The sequence below is a fragment of the Lacerta agilis genome, chromosome 10 (assembly GCF_009819535.1).
Source record: "Lacerta agilis isolate rLacAgi1 chromosome 10, rLacAgi1.pri, whole genome shotgun sequence".
Classification (NCBI taxonomy): Eukaryota; Metazoa; Chordata; class Lepidosauria; order Squamata; family Lacertidae; genus Lacerta; species Lacerta agilis.
The window spans coordinates 19,937,185-19,954,830 of NC_046321.1; the positions used below are offsets into that span (position 1 = coordinate 19,937,185).

A 17,646-nucleotide genomic window follows, 5' to 3' on the forward strand; every position below is an offset into this window, starting at 1 on the left:
ACTGCCTTTTAAAGTGATTCGGGGGGCCCTGAAGAAGCCCACTTGAACCATGTCACATGCAACTTTGACATTTTGTATTCATTCTTCTGCTGTGCTTCCTCTGTCTCCTTTCTTCAACCCCACCAAATATCTCCACCTCCCATGTGGCATTCCTAAAGTCCTGCATGTCACAAGAGATGAAGGAGAGGATGCACAGCAGAACCAGGGAGGCGAAAGGCAGCGCTTGTCTGCTGATTTTAGGATTTAAAGGCATATGAACACTCTCTGGTTTGCAGCCTGGCAGGCTGAGCAGCAGGAGAAACTGGAAAGCAGAGGAGCAGTTTCCAAAGCTCCACTGGATCTGAAAGTATCCCTCCCCCCAAGAACGGAGCAGCTGCTTATGGGCCACAATCCCGCAAAGAGACTCACAGGTAACGTTCACAAACCACTCACCTCTCTGGGAGATCTAGAGCCGCCTTCTCGGAAAGTTGGCTTGCAACGAAAGTTAATCTGCCAGGTGGGAAGCAAGCAGATGGGAGTAATAATGGCAGGCCTATCCCCATGATGAAACAGGCCACCCCTCCCAAGCACCCAAAAGAGGTGGTAAAGGGCTGTAACTTAGTTGTAGAGCATCCACTTTGAATGCAGAAAGTCCTAGGTTTGATCCCTAGTGACATCTTCCAGTAGGGCTGCCTGAAACCCTTTAGAACCTCTTCCAGATATTGTAGACAGTACTAAGCTAGGTGGACCGGTGGTCTGCCTTCCTAAGCCACTTCCTGTGTTCCTATAGTTCCAGGCTCAGTATAGTACAGACTCAGTATTGTCCACATTGAATGGCAATGGATCTCTAGGACTGGGCAGCTGACTGGCGGGGATACAGGTGATATGCTTGTTCTGGACCTGGTCCTTGGAGTAGGGGCCCAGTGTCACCACAAAACAGCTGCCCCATTTTCTAGCAAGCCACAAGGTGCCTTAGCCAATCCAGCAGGATTGCTGGAGGAATCCATCGGATCACCTGCCCAGCAGCTGCAAAAATCTAGCAAGGCGTCCATGCTGTGCTGCTACATGGCTGCTTCGGCGCAGGGTGTGCAGTTGTGTGTGTGCAGAGCAATATGTTTGGCACCAGCCTGGCTGCAGGAGTTGGGGGAAGGAGGCATACAAGACGCCATCCCTCCGTCTTAGGGATTCCACTCTGGATTTTTGTGGGGTTCACTCCTTAGCCTTTTCTTCTCTCGAAGATATCTCACAAGGCGGCAGAGGTTTAGGACTAGAGTCTTCCTTCTCCAAGATGGGCTACCTTCCCAGGTTGATCAGCCCCATTGGCCCCTCACTTCCCTCTATGGCACATACAGAAACCAACTTCCTGGCTACTGGGCCCACTATTGGTCTTGTCCACTCAATCTACTAGAGCCTGTCTTCACATGCAAAGGAAGTCCCTAAAGGAGGGTGGTGTGTTCCCCACCAGAGGTACTACTCCTCCTCTATCACTTCATATACTCCCCACTGCTCCAGAATTTCAGGCTGGGGTCTTTCCCAGCCCTACCTGGAGATGCTGGGGACTGAACCTGGGACTTTCTGGATGCAAAGCAGTTCTTCTACCTCTGATTCTTGCCCCCTTCTCTTTAAATGCTCATTACAGTTCATGCTTCCCCCCAAAAAAAAAAACCTCTTAAACATGTTGTGCTTTGCATTATGGACAATAAAAACAGCACCTCTGCATGACTAAATGCATATAAGGAAGGCTATGGTTAGTTTGCTAGCTAAGTTTTTATGCTGAGGCATTTAACAATTCATAAATAATTTCCGTGAACAACATTCATCCCCTCTTGATAGTGACAGACGTGCATATATAGTGTCAGAATTCAAACACTAATGTCAGCAAAACGCCTGGAAAATAAACATAAAACTCAGGCGTCTGAGGTACTTGTGTCTCTTACAGTGGCATATTGAGCATACTGCTGGAAATCATTAGAAAGACACATTCTTCCAAAGCATATAGTGTAGAGGAAAATTGTGGTTTCTGGTGGGTGCTTTTATTTCAATATGAATATGTTGTACATCCTGCACGACACCAAAGCCAGAACTAGATATTGCAAATCAGAGTTGTTGTACAACTGCCATCATCTCTGACGGTTGGTCATGCTGGCTGGGGCTGATGGGAGTTGGAGTCCAATGACATTGTAGGGGTTGGACTAGATGATCCTCACGGTCCCTTCCAACTCTATAATTCTATGACTCTGTGACATCTGGAAGGACACAGTCTCTCCACCTTCAATTGTTCATTCTGTGTGACATTCCTGCCCACGGGAGCAAAGTCTGGGTATAACCCTGTTTCTGCAACCCTGAAGCCTAGAGAGTCACTTTTGCTTGCTTGCTTGCTTGTTTCTTAAAATGGAAGTTGAGATTCTGTGACCAAGCAAAATATACAAGTACTCTTGACCTACATATGGCCTGGAGAATGCATGTCAGCGCTCCCCACTCCAGGCCGTTAAGCTGCCTCAGATGCTACCATTAAGCTTTTGACCCATCTATAGATCTTGCCAAGATAGGAAAGCTATCTAAATTGTAATCGTATTGTTTAAAATTCATCCTAGATGCTGGGCATTGAGCCAGCCAATGGATTAGCCACTGCCACAAGATAAAGTTTGAGGCAGATTTATATGCTGGATTGACCTTGGGGTTTCTTTCCTTTATAAACTAACTAACCTGGCTATTTCAGAATCTTTTCTGTCTGGCGGCATGTGGATTTACGCTAGATGTCATCAGTACTGAACTTGTAGGAGGAAATGATTATAATTCCCGGTAAAGGTCAGCAAGAAAATTCAACCAGCATTTCATTTTAGAACCTCCTGCTCTGCTGCCCTCTAATGCTTCCCCTGATCTGCACAGTAACAGAAAAAAGAAATCATGTGTATTTTGATGTTACACGCATATACGCCAAGTTTGATTTATGCATCAGAGTAGGGCCACATTCACATCATACATTTAAAGCAATGTCATACCACTTTAAACAGCCATGGCTTCCCCCAAAGAATTCTGAGCGCTGTAGTCTGTTAAGAGCAGGGACATAGGAAGGGGGGCAGAGGGGGGCGGTCTGCCCTGACTGCCACTCTGGGAGGGGTTGCATAAATATGAAACTAAACTGACAATATCATAATGCAAAGGGCATTTATAAATATTTCATCAGAGGCAAACCTATATATGCTTTAAATCATCAAAGTGCTAGTACAAAGTGCAATTTACAAAGTGCAAAAATACAAAGTGCCATATAATGTTCAATATAATGATGAAGATGGTATAGCAAATGTCTATCAGACGCGTAGGTCCATCCTCACACTGTTGGGGAAGGTTATTCAGAATCCCTCCAACATGTGGGTGTGTTCTCCTGATGGGTGGCTAGCTTCAAACTTCCCGTTTCACCAACGGTTTCTTCAAGGTCTGGACTTTTCATCAAATCAGAACAAAGAAAGAAAACATAACTCAGCTATTGGAAGGATGGGAGTGTATTTTTGCACTTTGTAAATTGCACTTAGTACTAGCACTTTGATGATTTAAAGCATATATAGGTTTGCCTCTAATGAAATATTTATAAATGCCCTTTGCATTATGATATTGTCAGTTTAGTTTCATATTTATGCAATTCTTCCAGTGATATACACGGTTTTGTATTTTTTCTGAGGTACAGATACCGTGACTGTCTGTTGTTGTTTCTACTCTGGGAGGGGTGGCAAGATGGCCCCTGCCTCCCCCCAGCTGTAGAGCTGCCAAGGGCACATGGTCACCATGCAAGCGGCAGCCCATATGGCCGCCGTGCGTGAGTGGCATCCCGTATGGTCACCGCACATGCGCAGTCCGTATGGGATGCCGCCGTGCAAGCGGCAGCCCGTACGGCCACCTCACGCGGGCAGTGGCCCTACGGAGTGCACATGTGCGGCATTCCGTATGGAATGCGCATGCACGGGATGCAGCACATGCGCAGTCCATATGGGCTGTGCCGCCCCGGGTGCCGGAGAGGGTCCCTCCGCCACTGGTTAAGGGTGCTAGGACCAAGCTTCCTCAAACTCGGCCCTCCAGATGTTTTGAGATTACAATTCCCATCATCCCTGAGCACTGGTCCTGCTAGTTAGGGATCATGGGAGTTGTAGGCCAAAAACATCTGGAGGGTCAAGTTGTATGAAGTCTGTGCTAGGAGTTGTCAGGAGACTCCTATTTCCCTCCCAGATAGGGTTGGCATGTGTCCTCTTTTTCAGGATTAAAATTTCTTCCTGGGCGATTGTTTTAATTTGGCAAAATGCCTGGGTTTTTTTTGTTTGTTGTTTTTGTTTACAGTAACCCAAGAAAACAATTTCTAGTGCATAAGACTCAGATCTAAGGCACCCGGCTAAGCTAGTTAGCAGCAGAGAATCACAACAGAGCAGCATCTTTAAACTAGCTTCATACTCTAGAATTCCCTTCTCTTGTGGCTGAACTAAAATGATGCTGACTCTGCTATAAGATCTTGGAGAATAAGTCAGGGAGGACAAGAGTTAACATTCCCCTGCCCTTAAGGAGAGTCCATATGTACATGTTAAACAGTTTAATTGTTCTGTGCACGCTTATGTTCACAAAGATGTGAACATCTGCCCAAATACTTTCATGTGGCAAGTGAGTGAGCAATATGTTTATTAATTATTATTATTATTTTGTTGAAAGTTAAGAACACTGCTACTAGCAATATATCACAGCTTCTAGAGCCTACATATAGTAGTGGTATTTAAAACGATAGTCGTCATAGCGATCCGTAGTTAAAAGTAGAAGCCGGCAAATGTGTTGTCTTTTTTGCTCTTCAAAATATGGCAACCCTACTCCCAGAGCTACTATTTACAGAGTAGTTTAACAACCAATTCCTTTCCCCAGAGAACTCTGGTGTTTTAGATGAATGTTGTGAATGTGGCCAAGGTCATCACCAGACCACAAAAGCTTATGCTACAGTGAACGTGTTAAGGTGCGGCGGAATGAATATACACAATAAGGGTCCCTATGTATCAAACAAGAAGAGCAAACAGACCTTGAAATATGAAAATATACTTGTAATGTACTCCAGAAAATGACAGATATGACAACGAAAAATAGCCCTGAAACTAAAATTGGTTGTTCCATAGCATTATTTTTCATTGTCCTAGTATTATTAATGTTTATTGCAGGGGTTGTGAATTACAAGTACATTTTCATATTGGTGGGTCTTTATGCTGATTGTGTATGGGTGTATAAAATGCCAGGGGTCTCTTTGCTCTTGGTGCAAGAAAGTAATGCAGATGCACCCCTTTGGATTCATAGGATTCCTTACGAAATGGCTTTCCTACATGGATACCAATCCACTTCCTCCTGGACTCGGAAAATGAAGCACACATGACCAAAAAGAAAAGCCACCAAAAAGAAAATCTGACTCTAGCATAATCTGTCCATCCCGATTCTACCCAGTGAGGATTTCTGGGTAACACTAAAACTTGCAGACGTAAAATAATATCAGAGAGCCCTTTGGGCAGTAGAAAAGCCAATCATTTAATTTGTGGAACATATTGCATTCAGTGCATTTGTGAACAACAAAAACATTCGGGTAACAAATGCTGCAGGGTCCTGGAGACTTTGCTTTCCCCTGCAAACAAGTATGGCTGCTCTTCTACAATTCATCACTACTAAAAGATTATTCACATTTTATTTTATTTTATTTTATTTTTGCAGGGGCAGGGGTAGTTTATGATGGATGGAGAATTATTGCTATGGTGAAAAGACCTGGCATTGGCCTTACAGGTCGAAATAGTACCATTATGCAAGTAAATAACAGGGACTTTTGCCTAAGCTTGTTCCTTGGCACAAATATCCCAGCAGGTGGCACCATCTTACCTTATCTAACTGTTCCATGCATGCATTGTGGACGACAATCTTACAAGCAGCACATTTTCTTCGAAGAGCTGATTTCTGAAATATATATAGTACCCATATGCTCATCAATATAGGAGGAGGTAATATGGTGTGAACATTTTCTTGCTCTTCCACGCTCCCTCCCACTTTCGTTCTTGTCATGCATTCAAGATTTTCTGCTCCTGGTTGACAGTATGCAATTGGACAATGTGCTTTGTTGTCAAAATAATAAACTTCTACCCTGTCTATCCACTTCCAAAGGCGACTTACTCAGTAGTTAGGCAAGAAACATGCGGGTTATAAATAAAAGCACTCGTAAACCTTGAATTGCCAAGATGTTTGGAACAAATAGTAAAAGGTTTCAATTGGTGGTTAGAAAGCAGCTTGCTCAAAGAGAGTATACAGGCAGGAGTAGCTTGGAAAATGGGATGGAGCTGCTAGACTAGCTTCCCAACAGGTGGGTCTCTGTTGCTTAATAGGAGAGAGAAGGGAAGAGGCAAAGTGGTGGGGAGGTCAGTGCAGTGCAAATACACCAGCAGAGCCAATCTGGCACTCCTGCTGGTGTGTTTGCACTGTACTGGCATCCCCGCTCCCAAAACCACACCCGCCTGCCCATCAGCTGACATCTCTGGGGTTCCGTCTGCCTGCTGATTCACCAGCATGTTCCTTGCAGGGAATGCCTTGTCAAAACAGCCCCTTTCAGCCAGCAAGAGTGATTCCCGCACAGCTGGGTGCTGCTTCCCAGGCTTGTAATCCAAAGCATGTTGAAGGAGGTGGTGTTATACAAAGAGTTTCCTACTGTATGCACAGGGATCATGCAGATCATACATAAAACAATTATGCCGTTATTCCTCTGTGCATTCAGTGAACACATAAGAAGGGAGCAGTGTCAATACAGCAGGCTTTGCCCTGTCCCTCAACTATATACATTCACTGAATACTTGAATGGGTGTACCCATCCATCCCTGAGTCTGTTCACACACCTAGGGCCATATGAACACTGGTGTGGAAATTATGGGAGAAAAAGGAACACTTACAGAGAACTTGACCTGGCAGCTCTCCTCCCCCAGGTAGCACAGGTCCCCAGAAACATTTGTCTCTAGCCAGAGATGTTCGCCATTCACTGCATTTTCCTGAGAAAATGAAAATGTTTTTTCATTCATTCAGTTAGCTACTCAGAGGGATGGGGAAAAGCAACCTTCTGTATAGTCATTATTAGTAACGTTTAATTGCAAGAAGACCCAAAGTGAACATTTAAGGAACTGCCTTCAAATTATAGACCAGATTCTCCCTGATGCATACTTACCTGGAAGTAAGCCCTCTTGGACTCAATGGTTCTTACTTGTGGATAGACATTGAAAAGCATATTAAAATACAGGAGTCTCCCTTACTTTATCAAGATCAGCTGTAAGTCTGATGCAGTTTGGGGATTTTTTGATATTTGCTTGATCGTTTTATTACATTTCTCAATCTGCTTTTCAAAATGCAAAAAAGCTGAAGTGACAACCAAAAAGCACACCTCCCCCCCCCTCAAAAATATAAAACATTCAAGACGCATTGAAAGCCATATTCCATCCACAAGGGTGAAAACTATGTTCCATGCACAAGGTTCGTGTCTGGACTACCAGTGTGGAAAAAGCCCAGTGTTCTTTTATTTAACACATTCCCCACTTCTCTTTATGAAGCATAACTTTGGAACTATCAACAGATCGTTCCCTCTGCCCAACATCCTTTGACACATTCATATTGCATATTCCAATTTCTCAAAGTTTTTCTTCCCCGCTAAACAGAACTTCATTTTCCCACTTCATTCTCAGTTCACCACAGAATATCTTTAGGATTGTTCTGTGTGTGAGGCTAAGTTTACTTCTTGTTGCCAGGTGGCCAGGGGCAACATGTGCTTTTTTCTTTCCAGGAAACATTTCTTCTGCACTTTGCAGCCATGATGCATCATGATGTCTTCCTCTAGGCTTTAATTGAAGCATAGACACCCGTGAAGGCTGCAGAGTCTTTGGGTGAAATGGTGTGTTGAATGAATGGAAGATTCACAATGAATGAAAGAAGATTCACAAACACCCTTTGAGCACATCAAAGGTAAGTAAGGTAATTATGACAAAAATCCTGCACCCATCTATGAGAATTTCACCAAAAAATTGATTCACTTTGATTATGTTTGAATGCAATTGCTTTCCTCATCAACTGATGGAAAATGATAGAAGAAGAAGAAGAAGAAGAAGAAGAAGAAGAAGAAGAAGAAGGGAGGAGGAGATTTTTCAGCACAGCACTAGGTATAATATATATACATCAATCATTCCAGCATTCATGGTCTCACTTTCTGTTTGTCCCACTCTGCATCCCAGAAGGCCCAGAGAGCATCATTGCCTGTCCTGCTCAAACAGAAGGAAGACACCAACCAATTGTGCTAGTCATAAGGAATGTATCAAATATGTCTACTAGTTTTTATCTGATAACTATCCATTACTTGCTTTTAGGACCACAAAACCCACTATTTATAATAAAATCCAAGAGGAAAGAGACATTTTAGTTCAAACTTTCCCATCTTTGCAGACCCAAAAGGCAGATCGGAAAGCATGAAATGCCACAACCATGTATAAAATCTGAATGTAGGGTTGAATTCATGGGTAGACATTATTTGCCAAAGGCATTACATGGTACTTTTTTGAAATGTGCTATGGGGATTGCTAATGGTCAGAAGCAGTTAAGGCTTTCATTCTTCACATTTGACAGGTGGCGCCTCCAGCAAGTCTGTGCTTCAAGATTTTTGTGTGCATCTATAGACTGGCTCCCCCCCCCTTCTCTAGCCTGGTGCCCTCCAGACATTTTGGAACATCCTTGCTAGAACGTTTGGAGTTTTAGCCCCAAACATCTGGAGGGCACCAGGCTAGAGAAGGATGATCTATAGATGGTGGCTTCTGGATTCCTTTTGGCTGGTGAGGGAGAAGGTGCCTACACTGTGTCTCTGAAGAACATTCCATGGTCACCTGAGCTTTCTTTGGAACCTTGGTCCCAGGGTATGGTCTGAAGACACATGAAGCCACCACAATGCTGCAGCCATACAGACCTGGGGTGGGTCAATGGCAGGATGGGGGACCACCTTGGAATTACATGTTCCCAGGTAGATTCCAAGATGGGGGGGGAGTGAGCTATAACTAACTAATATTAAGCTGAGGATATTTATTTTCAAACCATCATAACCCAGAATAATAATAATGGAGCTTAAAGGGGACTCCAGCTTCCTTCCTGCCATAATACCAGCTTAATTTCAAACAGAACATTTATGATGTTCTGCTTTAAGCAAAGGGAATCCAGAACTGCAGCATGATACAAAATGCATTGATCATGCCTAATACTTTGGCTTCTGCGCTGCAAAAAGAAAAAAGAAAAAAGTCACGAGCAATATTGTTGCTTTCCAACCAGAGGGTGTCCAACAGCAGATTACTTTCAATTAACTGCACATCTTTGTGTCTTTTTAAACCACTTTCAATATACTGATAGTTTCAGTGTGCTGAAAGAGGAATTTCTCTTACTATAAAAGTAGCTCATTAAAGAAATGAGGCAGACCAGTGAGGAAAAAGGACAATTTCTTACTCTATTTCACTAAATCCTTTAACTTGCTCTGTGAGGTAAAGGTAAAGGTACCCCTGACCGTTAAGTCCAGTCGCAGACACCTCTGAGGTTGTGGCGCTCATCTCACTCTATAGGCTGAGGGAGCCAGCGTTTGTCAGCAGACAGCTGTGGCCATGTGGCCAGCATGACTAAGCTGCTTCTGGCGAACCAGAGCAGTGCACGGAAACGCCGTTTACCTTCCCACCGGAGCGGTACCTATCTATCTACTTGAATTTTGATGTGCTTTCAAACTGCTAGGTTGGCAGGAGCTGGGACTGAACAATGGGAGCTCACCCTGTCATGGGGATTCGAACCGCCGACCTTCCGATCGGCAAGCCCTAGGCTCTGTGGTTTAGACCACAGCGCCACCCGCTCTGTGAAGTTGCTTTTTCCAAAACAACATTATTTAAACTATATATAGAAGGGGAGGGTGTCAGAGGGAGAAAAAAAACTTATTGCAACCAGGCCATCAAATCTAGTTTTAAAGAGATTTAAAACAATATTTACATTGAAAAGAGTCTTTCTGCCTTTCCCTATTCTAGTGCATATAGTTTCTTCATTACATCCCTAAATGTAGGTTTTTTTTTCTAAAGGTAAGCCTGGCCTATTTCTACAATCCAGTTGGGAAGACACCTCGTTTCTCTTCATGTAGACGTCCTTGAAAGGGTGAGAGCACTGGATTCTCAATTGCCCTTGTAAATTACACCACCATTCCCACAGGGGAAAACGCAAAAGGAAGCTTGGTCAAGAGCCTATTAAGTTGGTCCTCCACAGTCAAATATAGCTTCCTAGGCCACTGAAGGTACAATTTAAATTGTGCTATTTTTTTCAGCCAACAGACCTATCAATGCTTAAACTTAGAGACTGCCGTATTTCCTTATATCCTGTCATGATCCCTGTGATCAGCCAAGAGTGACCCCTCAGTCAGAATATCAATCGCAATATTCACCTGAGTGGCAAAGACAGCAGAGAGAGGCAAGTTTACCTTTACTTCTTCCACCAATTGACATCCAGGAGGGATGTTACAGTTTCCCCCTATCTGAATAAGCCATATTCCCCAGATATATAGCTTTCTTGTTTAAAAACAGCCTCTAGTCCTTGTAGAACCCAAGATTATGAAGCTAAGCCTGTGAGCAAGGTTCTCTTCATTCATTCTAGGATAAGCCAGACTGTTCCAGGCTTTTAAAATGTTATATTTATCTCACCTTCCCTCCCAGGAGTTCAATCTGGCACACCTCCCCATTCCCCATTTTATGCTAACAGCAATGCTGTGAGGTAGGTCAGGTTGAGAGATGGCAATGGGCCCAAGGGCACCCAGGGAGCTTCATGGTGGAGGGAAGATTTAAACCCTGGTGTTCCAGGTCTTGGTTCAATACACTGTAACAATTACATCACACGGATACTCTCTCTCTCATTTTAGTTAATGAATCAGGTCACAGCAATTACTCACATTTAGGAAAGCAGATCTAGACAATTAGACAAAGACAGTGTGCGCACTCCCGTTTATTCTGCATTCAGTTCACTCTCACTGCTGGTTTGGAAAACGGTGTACACACTATGTTAGAGACCCAATCCGTATCCTGCATGTGTCCTGTAATTTATTATGAAGTACTACTTTTTCATGCCTTTCCTGCTTTGATCTGAACAGAATAAAAGAATGACCTAACTGTGCTTTAAGCCGGTCCAATCCCCTCCAACATTTTGGGAGAGCAAATTGGCACACACACCCTGCACCATCCCACCACCCCCAACATCCGCCTGCTTGCACCCGCCTCCGCTACTGCCCACCTGTTCACCCCCTCCCTCAAGCACCCACTCGCTGCCACCTGTCCACTCCCTCCCCCACTGCCCCCTCTCCTGACCACTCACCAGCTGCCATTGCCCACCAACCCATCACCTCTGCCACTGCCGGTGGTGCAGCCTTGACCAACGCAGTCATGGCCTGGGGTGAAGCCACTGCAGCCTTGGGGGAGACTGGCAAAGCTGGCACATCCTCAGGTGAAGCCAGTGCGGCCAGCCCAACCGACACTGACACCAGCGTAACTCCAGAAGACAGCCTCCAGAAGTGTTGTGACGGAAGGAGGAAGAAGAGTGGCAATGTGTGGGGGCAAGGTAGGTCTGCTTTTGTTTTTTGGTCCTGACTCGCACCACAGGGCAGGATGTAAAAACACCCATCTTTTGGTCCTGTGCTTTTGTCAGTCCAGGGTGTCCTGCTTAAAATGGGGCATCTGCACAATATATAATGTGTGAAAATTCAAAGAGAAGGTTACAGGGACACACCCTTGGCCCACAGAAGACTATTGTTGGTTCATTTTAAGTCTTTTGTGAGGGTCTTCCTTGGTGGAGAAGTGATTGCCAATAGAAAAAAAAAATAGGTATCCAAGATCTTAGAGTAGCTGTGACTGGACAAAAGCTGCCCCTACCTGCCTCCGAAATGCAAAGGTATCGGGAAAGAAGGGAGACTAACTCAGCTCTTCTTTCATACCATGTCTACATAAAGAAGAAATTCTAGGGGTTTCTTGCCATGCAACACTCTTGACAGTCTTCAATCATTCAAACGCCAACCTACAGTTATTTGAACTCTGTCTACTAGAAATGTCAACCAGGCTATTATTTGCACAAAGGCCATAACAGTACTAAATATCCAGAACAAAAAAGAAACACCTACACTCCATTCTAGTGCCATTCTGAGCTCCTTCACTGGGCCGTTGGTGATGGCAATGTTGAGGTTTTGAACAGGAGCCAAATGCTGAAGGCCGGATCTGGAAATTGCTTTCCTGCAAGAAGAAAAAAGAAGGAAGGAAGGAATGGCTGAAGCTCTAATTCCCGATTATTTCATTTTAGCCTTATTAGTCTATACATAGGAAACCAAGGGATGTACAGTTGAATATTTCATTGTTCCACAAACAGTGTAGGTAATGACCTAATGGATTCTGTGTGTCTTCCTTCTGCATACAGCACTGCTCAACCCTTTCCATACATTCAATATCTGTGAATGGTGGTTGGGTGGGGGTGGAGAGCTCCTGATGTACTAATGTATCAGTGATCTGGACCTGCTTCCATCCACTCTGGGAAAATCCCAGATCAATCCAAATAACAATGAACAATATACAATGAACACACATAACACAATGTGTGCATTTAAATATAAAGATACACAGAGACGCATATAACTTTAGCTAGGCTGGTGTTCCAGCTCACCCACAATATGAACCTGAAACATTTTCTACTTCCCTTGGCTCAAAAGAGATAAATGTGACTTCCTGAAAATGCTACAAATGCTGTTGGGTGGAGCATCACCCAAAGGCACTTCCAACATAGCTAGGGTGGAATGCCAAACAATCCCAAGGCCAGTAACTGCAGCCTCAACCTCTAACCTCTCTTGTGGACATTCAGCACGTTCACATTGTTCACTCTCTGTATCTCTGCACCCATCCTGTTCTATTTATGTATTGTAATGATGTACGTCTAACACAGGGGTTGCCAACATGATACTCTGATGATGCTGTTGGACTCCAACTCCCTTCCGAGCCCCAGCCAACACAGCCAATGGTCCGGGATAATGGGAGTTGTAGTCCAACAACATCTGGAATGCTATTCTGATCTAGAATATGTAGTTGGCAGTCTTGTACTGCTAGTGGAAGCCCATGCAAGGACTTCTACTAATGCAACCAGGCTTCCCTCATCCCACCCTACCCCACCCCACCATCCTCTACCTGCACCCCAAACGGGCTCAGTCAGGAGAACCTTCAGAACAGGGGAGGGGAGGGGAGAGCTTGTTCCATCAGGAAAGCAGAAAACCTTACACTGATGGAGGTATCTCCTTAGCCCTGTGCTGAATCCCTCCCACTGTGCCAAAGCAGAATTAATGTGTACCTGATGTGCACAGTACAAAATGCCCTTCTCTCCGCTGTTGAAACAATTCTTTAAGTCCAACTGCGTAAGACGGATCCTTCGCTGTCTAATAACAACGTTGCCTTCCCATTACAATGGATGGTTTTGAATTATCCTTTTGGTTGCAAGTAACTGGGAAATCAATTTTTAAAAATGTTTTTTTTTAGAAGAAAAAAAAAAAGACACAAGCAAGCTCTGAGATTGCACTCACCAAGAGAGGGCAGACAGAGCCAATTTATACATTATGAATTGGCCCTGAAATGTGCAACTAGCACATGAGGAGTGTACAGGGAGAGGCAGAAGTAATAGCAGCAGGAGGAAGGGGGTATCCTTCTTGCACAGAACACTATGCGCACACGCAGAATGGACCAGCAAACAGTTACATGAACAGTTAATTTACAGTTAATTAACAGTTGCAGTTAATTTTTGCACTTATCCAAATTGAGTCTCCCTGTGTTCATTGGACCATTCTAAACAAGCAGGGGGAGAGGATACCCACCCAACATATTTCTCTTGTCAGTGCTGCCTGAAGCAGAGTCTAAAAGGCACCCCACCCCACCACCACCACGGCAAATATTTTAAAACAAGGTCTGGAAACATTTTTCAGTCCAAAGGTTACATTGCCTCATGATCAGCCTTTCCGAGCCCACACAACACTCTCCTTCCAGGCATGCAAGACAGTTAAAGGACACTCTCCAGCCAGGTAAAAAGGAGTGTGCAGAATCAGGCCAGTGAGGGCTGTGACAGGAGTGCCTAGGCCCTGTGGGCCAGGTAGCAAGGCCTGGGGGGCTACATTTGACTTCCGAGTCTTAGGTTTCCCAACCCTGCTTTAAAATGGGGTACAAAGGGTGATACAGGTGGTAGCCATTTTAGGCATGTCTAATTGACGCTTGACCACTGACGCCCAGGTCCTTTGGGACCCAGAAGAGTGGGAATGGGGGCAGAAAGGGGTGAGGCGGGAGCAGAATAGGGCGGGAGGGGGTGGGCTTATGTGTGCCCTGCCAATGTGTGTAGGGGCCCGGAACAGAACCCCCTCACAAAATGGTCGCTGCCTGTATATAAATATATCTACAAATAAATAAACTCTCCCTTTTCTTTCATGGTGCCAACTGAAGCAGATTTCATCCCCTTGCTGTGCAAAAGCCTCATGCTTCTCTTCTCTTCTTTGCTTTCTTGTTTCAAACAACCAAGGTCAAACATATGTCATTTCTCTTAATGGGGACATATGACTCCCTCTCAGTTCCATTTGTTTAAAACGGGGTGACGAACACAGTGCCCTCAAGATACGTTGCTGGACTACAAGTCCCCTCATGTCTGAGCATTGCTCATGCTGGCTAGGACCGATGGCATACCCTCCAATATTTCTCCCATGAAAACAGGGACGTCCCATTCCATAATGATAATTTTACTATTTATACCCCCACACATCTTACTGGGTTGCCCCAGCCATTCTGGGCAGCTTCCAACATATATAAAAACATAATAAAACATTAGGGGGGGACCCTTCCCTATACAGGATTGCCTTCAGACAGCTGGGGGGTTGGATAACTCCATACCCTCCAACATTTCTCTGATGAAAATAGGGACAATCCTAAGGAAAAGTGGGACATTCCAGGATCAAATCAGAAACTGGGATGGCTTCTCTAAATCAGGGGACGTCCCTGGAAAACAGGGTCTGAGAAGGGTATTGTAGTCCACCATTATTTCTGGAGTTTATATAATTTGGTATTTGAATGGTTGGTATTAGGAATTGTATTATAATTTGGCATTGATATAATGAGGCTGTTATTGGATTACTGTAATTGAAAACTAATAAAAATTATTATTAAAAAAAAACCCAACAACATTATTTCTGGAGAGCATCACGTTGGCTACCCTTTGTCTAGATTAAAACGTTAGCTGCCACTCTAACAAGCAAGCAAACGAAAAGGCTAATAAGCAGTACTTCTGTCTTGGCAACAGAAAGCAATGCAGCAGAACTTGTGATTGACAAACAGAACCCCATTCCAAGTGTATGTCATAAGGTCCAAGCATTCTAACAGTGCCTCCCCCCCCCAAAAAAAGAAAAACAAACAGGTTTTCTTTCACAATAGCATTCCAATAATACAATAGCTATTTACAAATGGCCATCTGTCAGGGCTTCTTTAGCTATGATTCCTGCCTTACAGGGTCTTGGACTAGGTGGTCCTTGGGATCTCTTCCAATCCGACGATTCTATGAAATTGTATAAATCTCTCAAATTAGGTAGCACTAAAGGTCAGGAGTTCCAGGGCATGCACGAAAAGCCAGACTGAGAGAGAAAGGGGCACTCGTTAAATAACACATTTCCAAATATATTTCTTTGCCACCTCATTATCATCCAGCTGGCTTTCCGTACTACAGTATATCGGAGAAATGTCTGCTTATTAGCAATGTTCTAGCACACCAGCCCACTTTGGATGAAACAATAAACTATGACTGGTCATTATGAGAATCTTTTGCATCAATTCGTGGGTGGGCTTGCTACTTGCTCTCCCTTCTCCTCTTCCTCTCATGATGGAAGCAGATGTAAAATTTCTGGTCATGGTTGGCGCAAGTATTTTTCCCTTTTCACCCAAATACAGGAAACTATGGTTTGTACAAACCATACTTAAATAACATACCAGAATGGAAACCCTCCACCTGTTGCCATTTTAGAGAGAGTTTGAATGTGCATTTATTTCCTCTGTGACAATAATGACTATATCAGGGCTTTAACCCTTAATCAATTTTAGAGTAATTGACTACAAAACTTTTAAACTGACTAACAGGTCATGGCTGATTAATTAAGCAACTTAATTAAGAAGAGCCATTTCACATGTACATATGTCATCTAAAAATATTCAGAACTATTGTTTTAGTTCTTTAAAAGTAGATGCAGAGTTAATCAAACAACTAATTTAATTAGATGACTAAAAATGACCCTTAATTGGGTGAAACCATTACTATATATTGATTGCAGTAAGCCTTTAAGAAAAATCAATTACTCGATTCCAACCCCCATCATTCCTGGCTGTTGGCCTTGTTGGCTGTGACTGATGGAAGTACTGTAGTATCTAGACAGGTTCCCCATTCCCTGTTCTAAAGTGAGCTGTATTCAATTCTATTAATTAGCAGCCCTAGGGGACTGAATAACGGAAGAGAAATAATAAATAATAAAAGTGAATAATTAACATGGTAAATTCTGCAGCCAGTATCATTCTCGGAATCATTGTTAAATGAATTACTGTGTCTGCATTAATTTGCCACAGCTCATCCAAAATCAAATCCTGAACTGGATTTCATGGGCATCCAAATGTCTACCCAGCCTCCAACAATAAACTATCAATGAACCATGGCCAGCTAAGGTAAACACGCCTGACAAATGGCTACAGATGGTCCTATGTCACACCTCAGATACAATTTCAGGTCAGGATTAGAAGTGGGTGAACTTCTTGTAACAATACCTCAACATTGGCTGAGACCTCTTGAAAGGTGATCTGGTGATGATGTACTTTCCAAGAGCATGCTTGGCTATGCTTCTCCAGAAACAACTTCCGTAAATCTGCCAGGTAAGGATTTATGGTTTTGAATCAGGAGGTAAACAATGCCGGACTGTTTATGGAAACCTTTCTAAATCAATCTGAACTTTAAGACTTCCGGCTGAGATTGCATGACAGGCTCAACATAACAAAACCCAAAGGCTCCTTCAAATCCATTGCTTTTCAGGCTACAGAATTGGGGGGTGGGCTCAGTAGTGCTGCAGGGGGGGAAATAAGAGAAATAAGGTTGAATCTGCCAGTGTTACCCTCATGCTGACATCTTCTTGAAAGAAACATTGGAGGGTGAAAACTCTGCTACTCCCAAGTTCCCTGTTTCAGAGCTTGGGTGTGTGTGTGTGTGTGTGTGTGTGTGTGTGTGTGTGTATCTCTGAAAAACTTCTGGATTGGGAATATGTACTGAAACACAGTAATCTGGTGATTGCCAAATGTCCGAGAGCACTCTGCTTCCCCTAGCCTAAGGGTAGCCAAAGCTATAACATCAGACTATAGTTCCCATCATCCCTGACCATTGGCCATGTTAGATGGTGCCAATAGGATTTGATGTCCAACAAAATCCGGAGTGCACCATGTTCACTACCCCTGCCCTAGCTGATATGTTGCTTCCTGTTGTGTCTTGACCTCTGTTCTAATGATGAATGGCCTGGATCTAGCCTACTTGAGGAAGATCTTCTCCTTATGAGAGATC

The 17,646-nt window shown here is 43.8% G+C and overlaps 1 protein-coding gene across 7 annotated transcripts in view; it reads right to left on the reverse strand.

The window, feature by feature from the left end:
- DGKI (diacylglycerol kinase iota) overlaps positions 1–17,646 on the reverse strand; it is a 240,820-nt gene that overhangs the window by 122,448 nt on the left and 100,726 nt on the right. For all 7 annotated transcript variants that reach the window (XM_033162115.1, XM_033162118.1, XM_033162117.1 and 4 more), the window contains exons 2-5: positions 12,176–12,284; positions 6,918–7,013; positions 5,863–5,937; positions 433–489 (exon numbers count right to left, since the gene is read on the reverse strand). In XM_033162115.1, the coding sequence (XP_033018006.1) occupies positions 433–489; positions 5,863–5,937; positions 6,918–7,013; positions 12,176–12,284 (337 nt within the window). The remainder of the gene's footprint in view (positions 1–432; positions 490–5,862; positions 5,938–6,917; positions 7,014–12,175; positions 12,285–17,646) is intronic.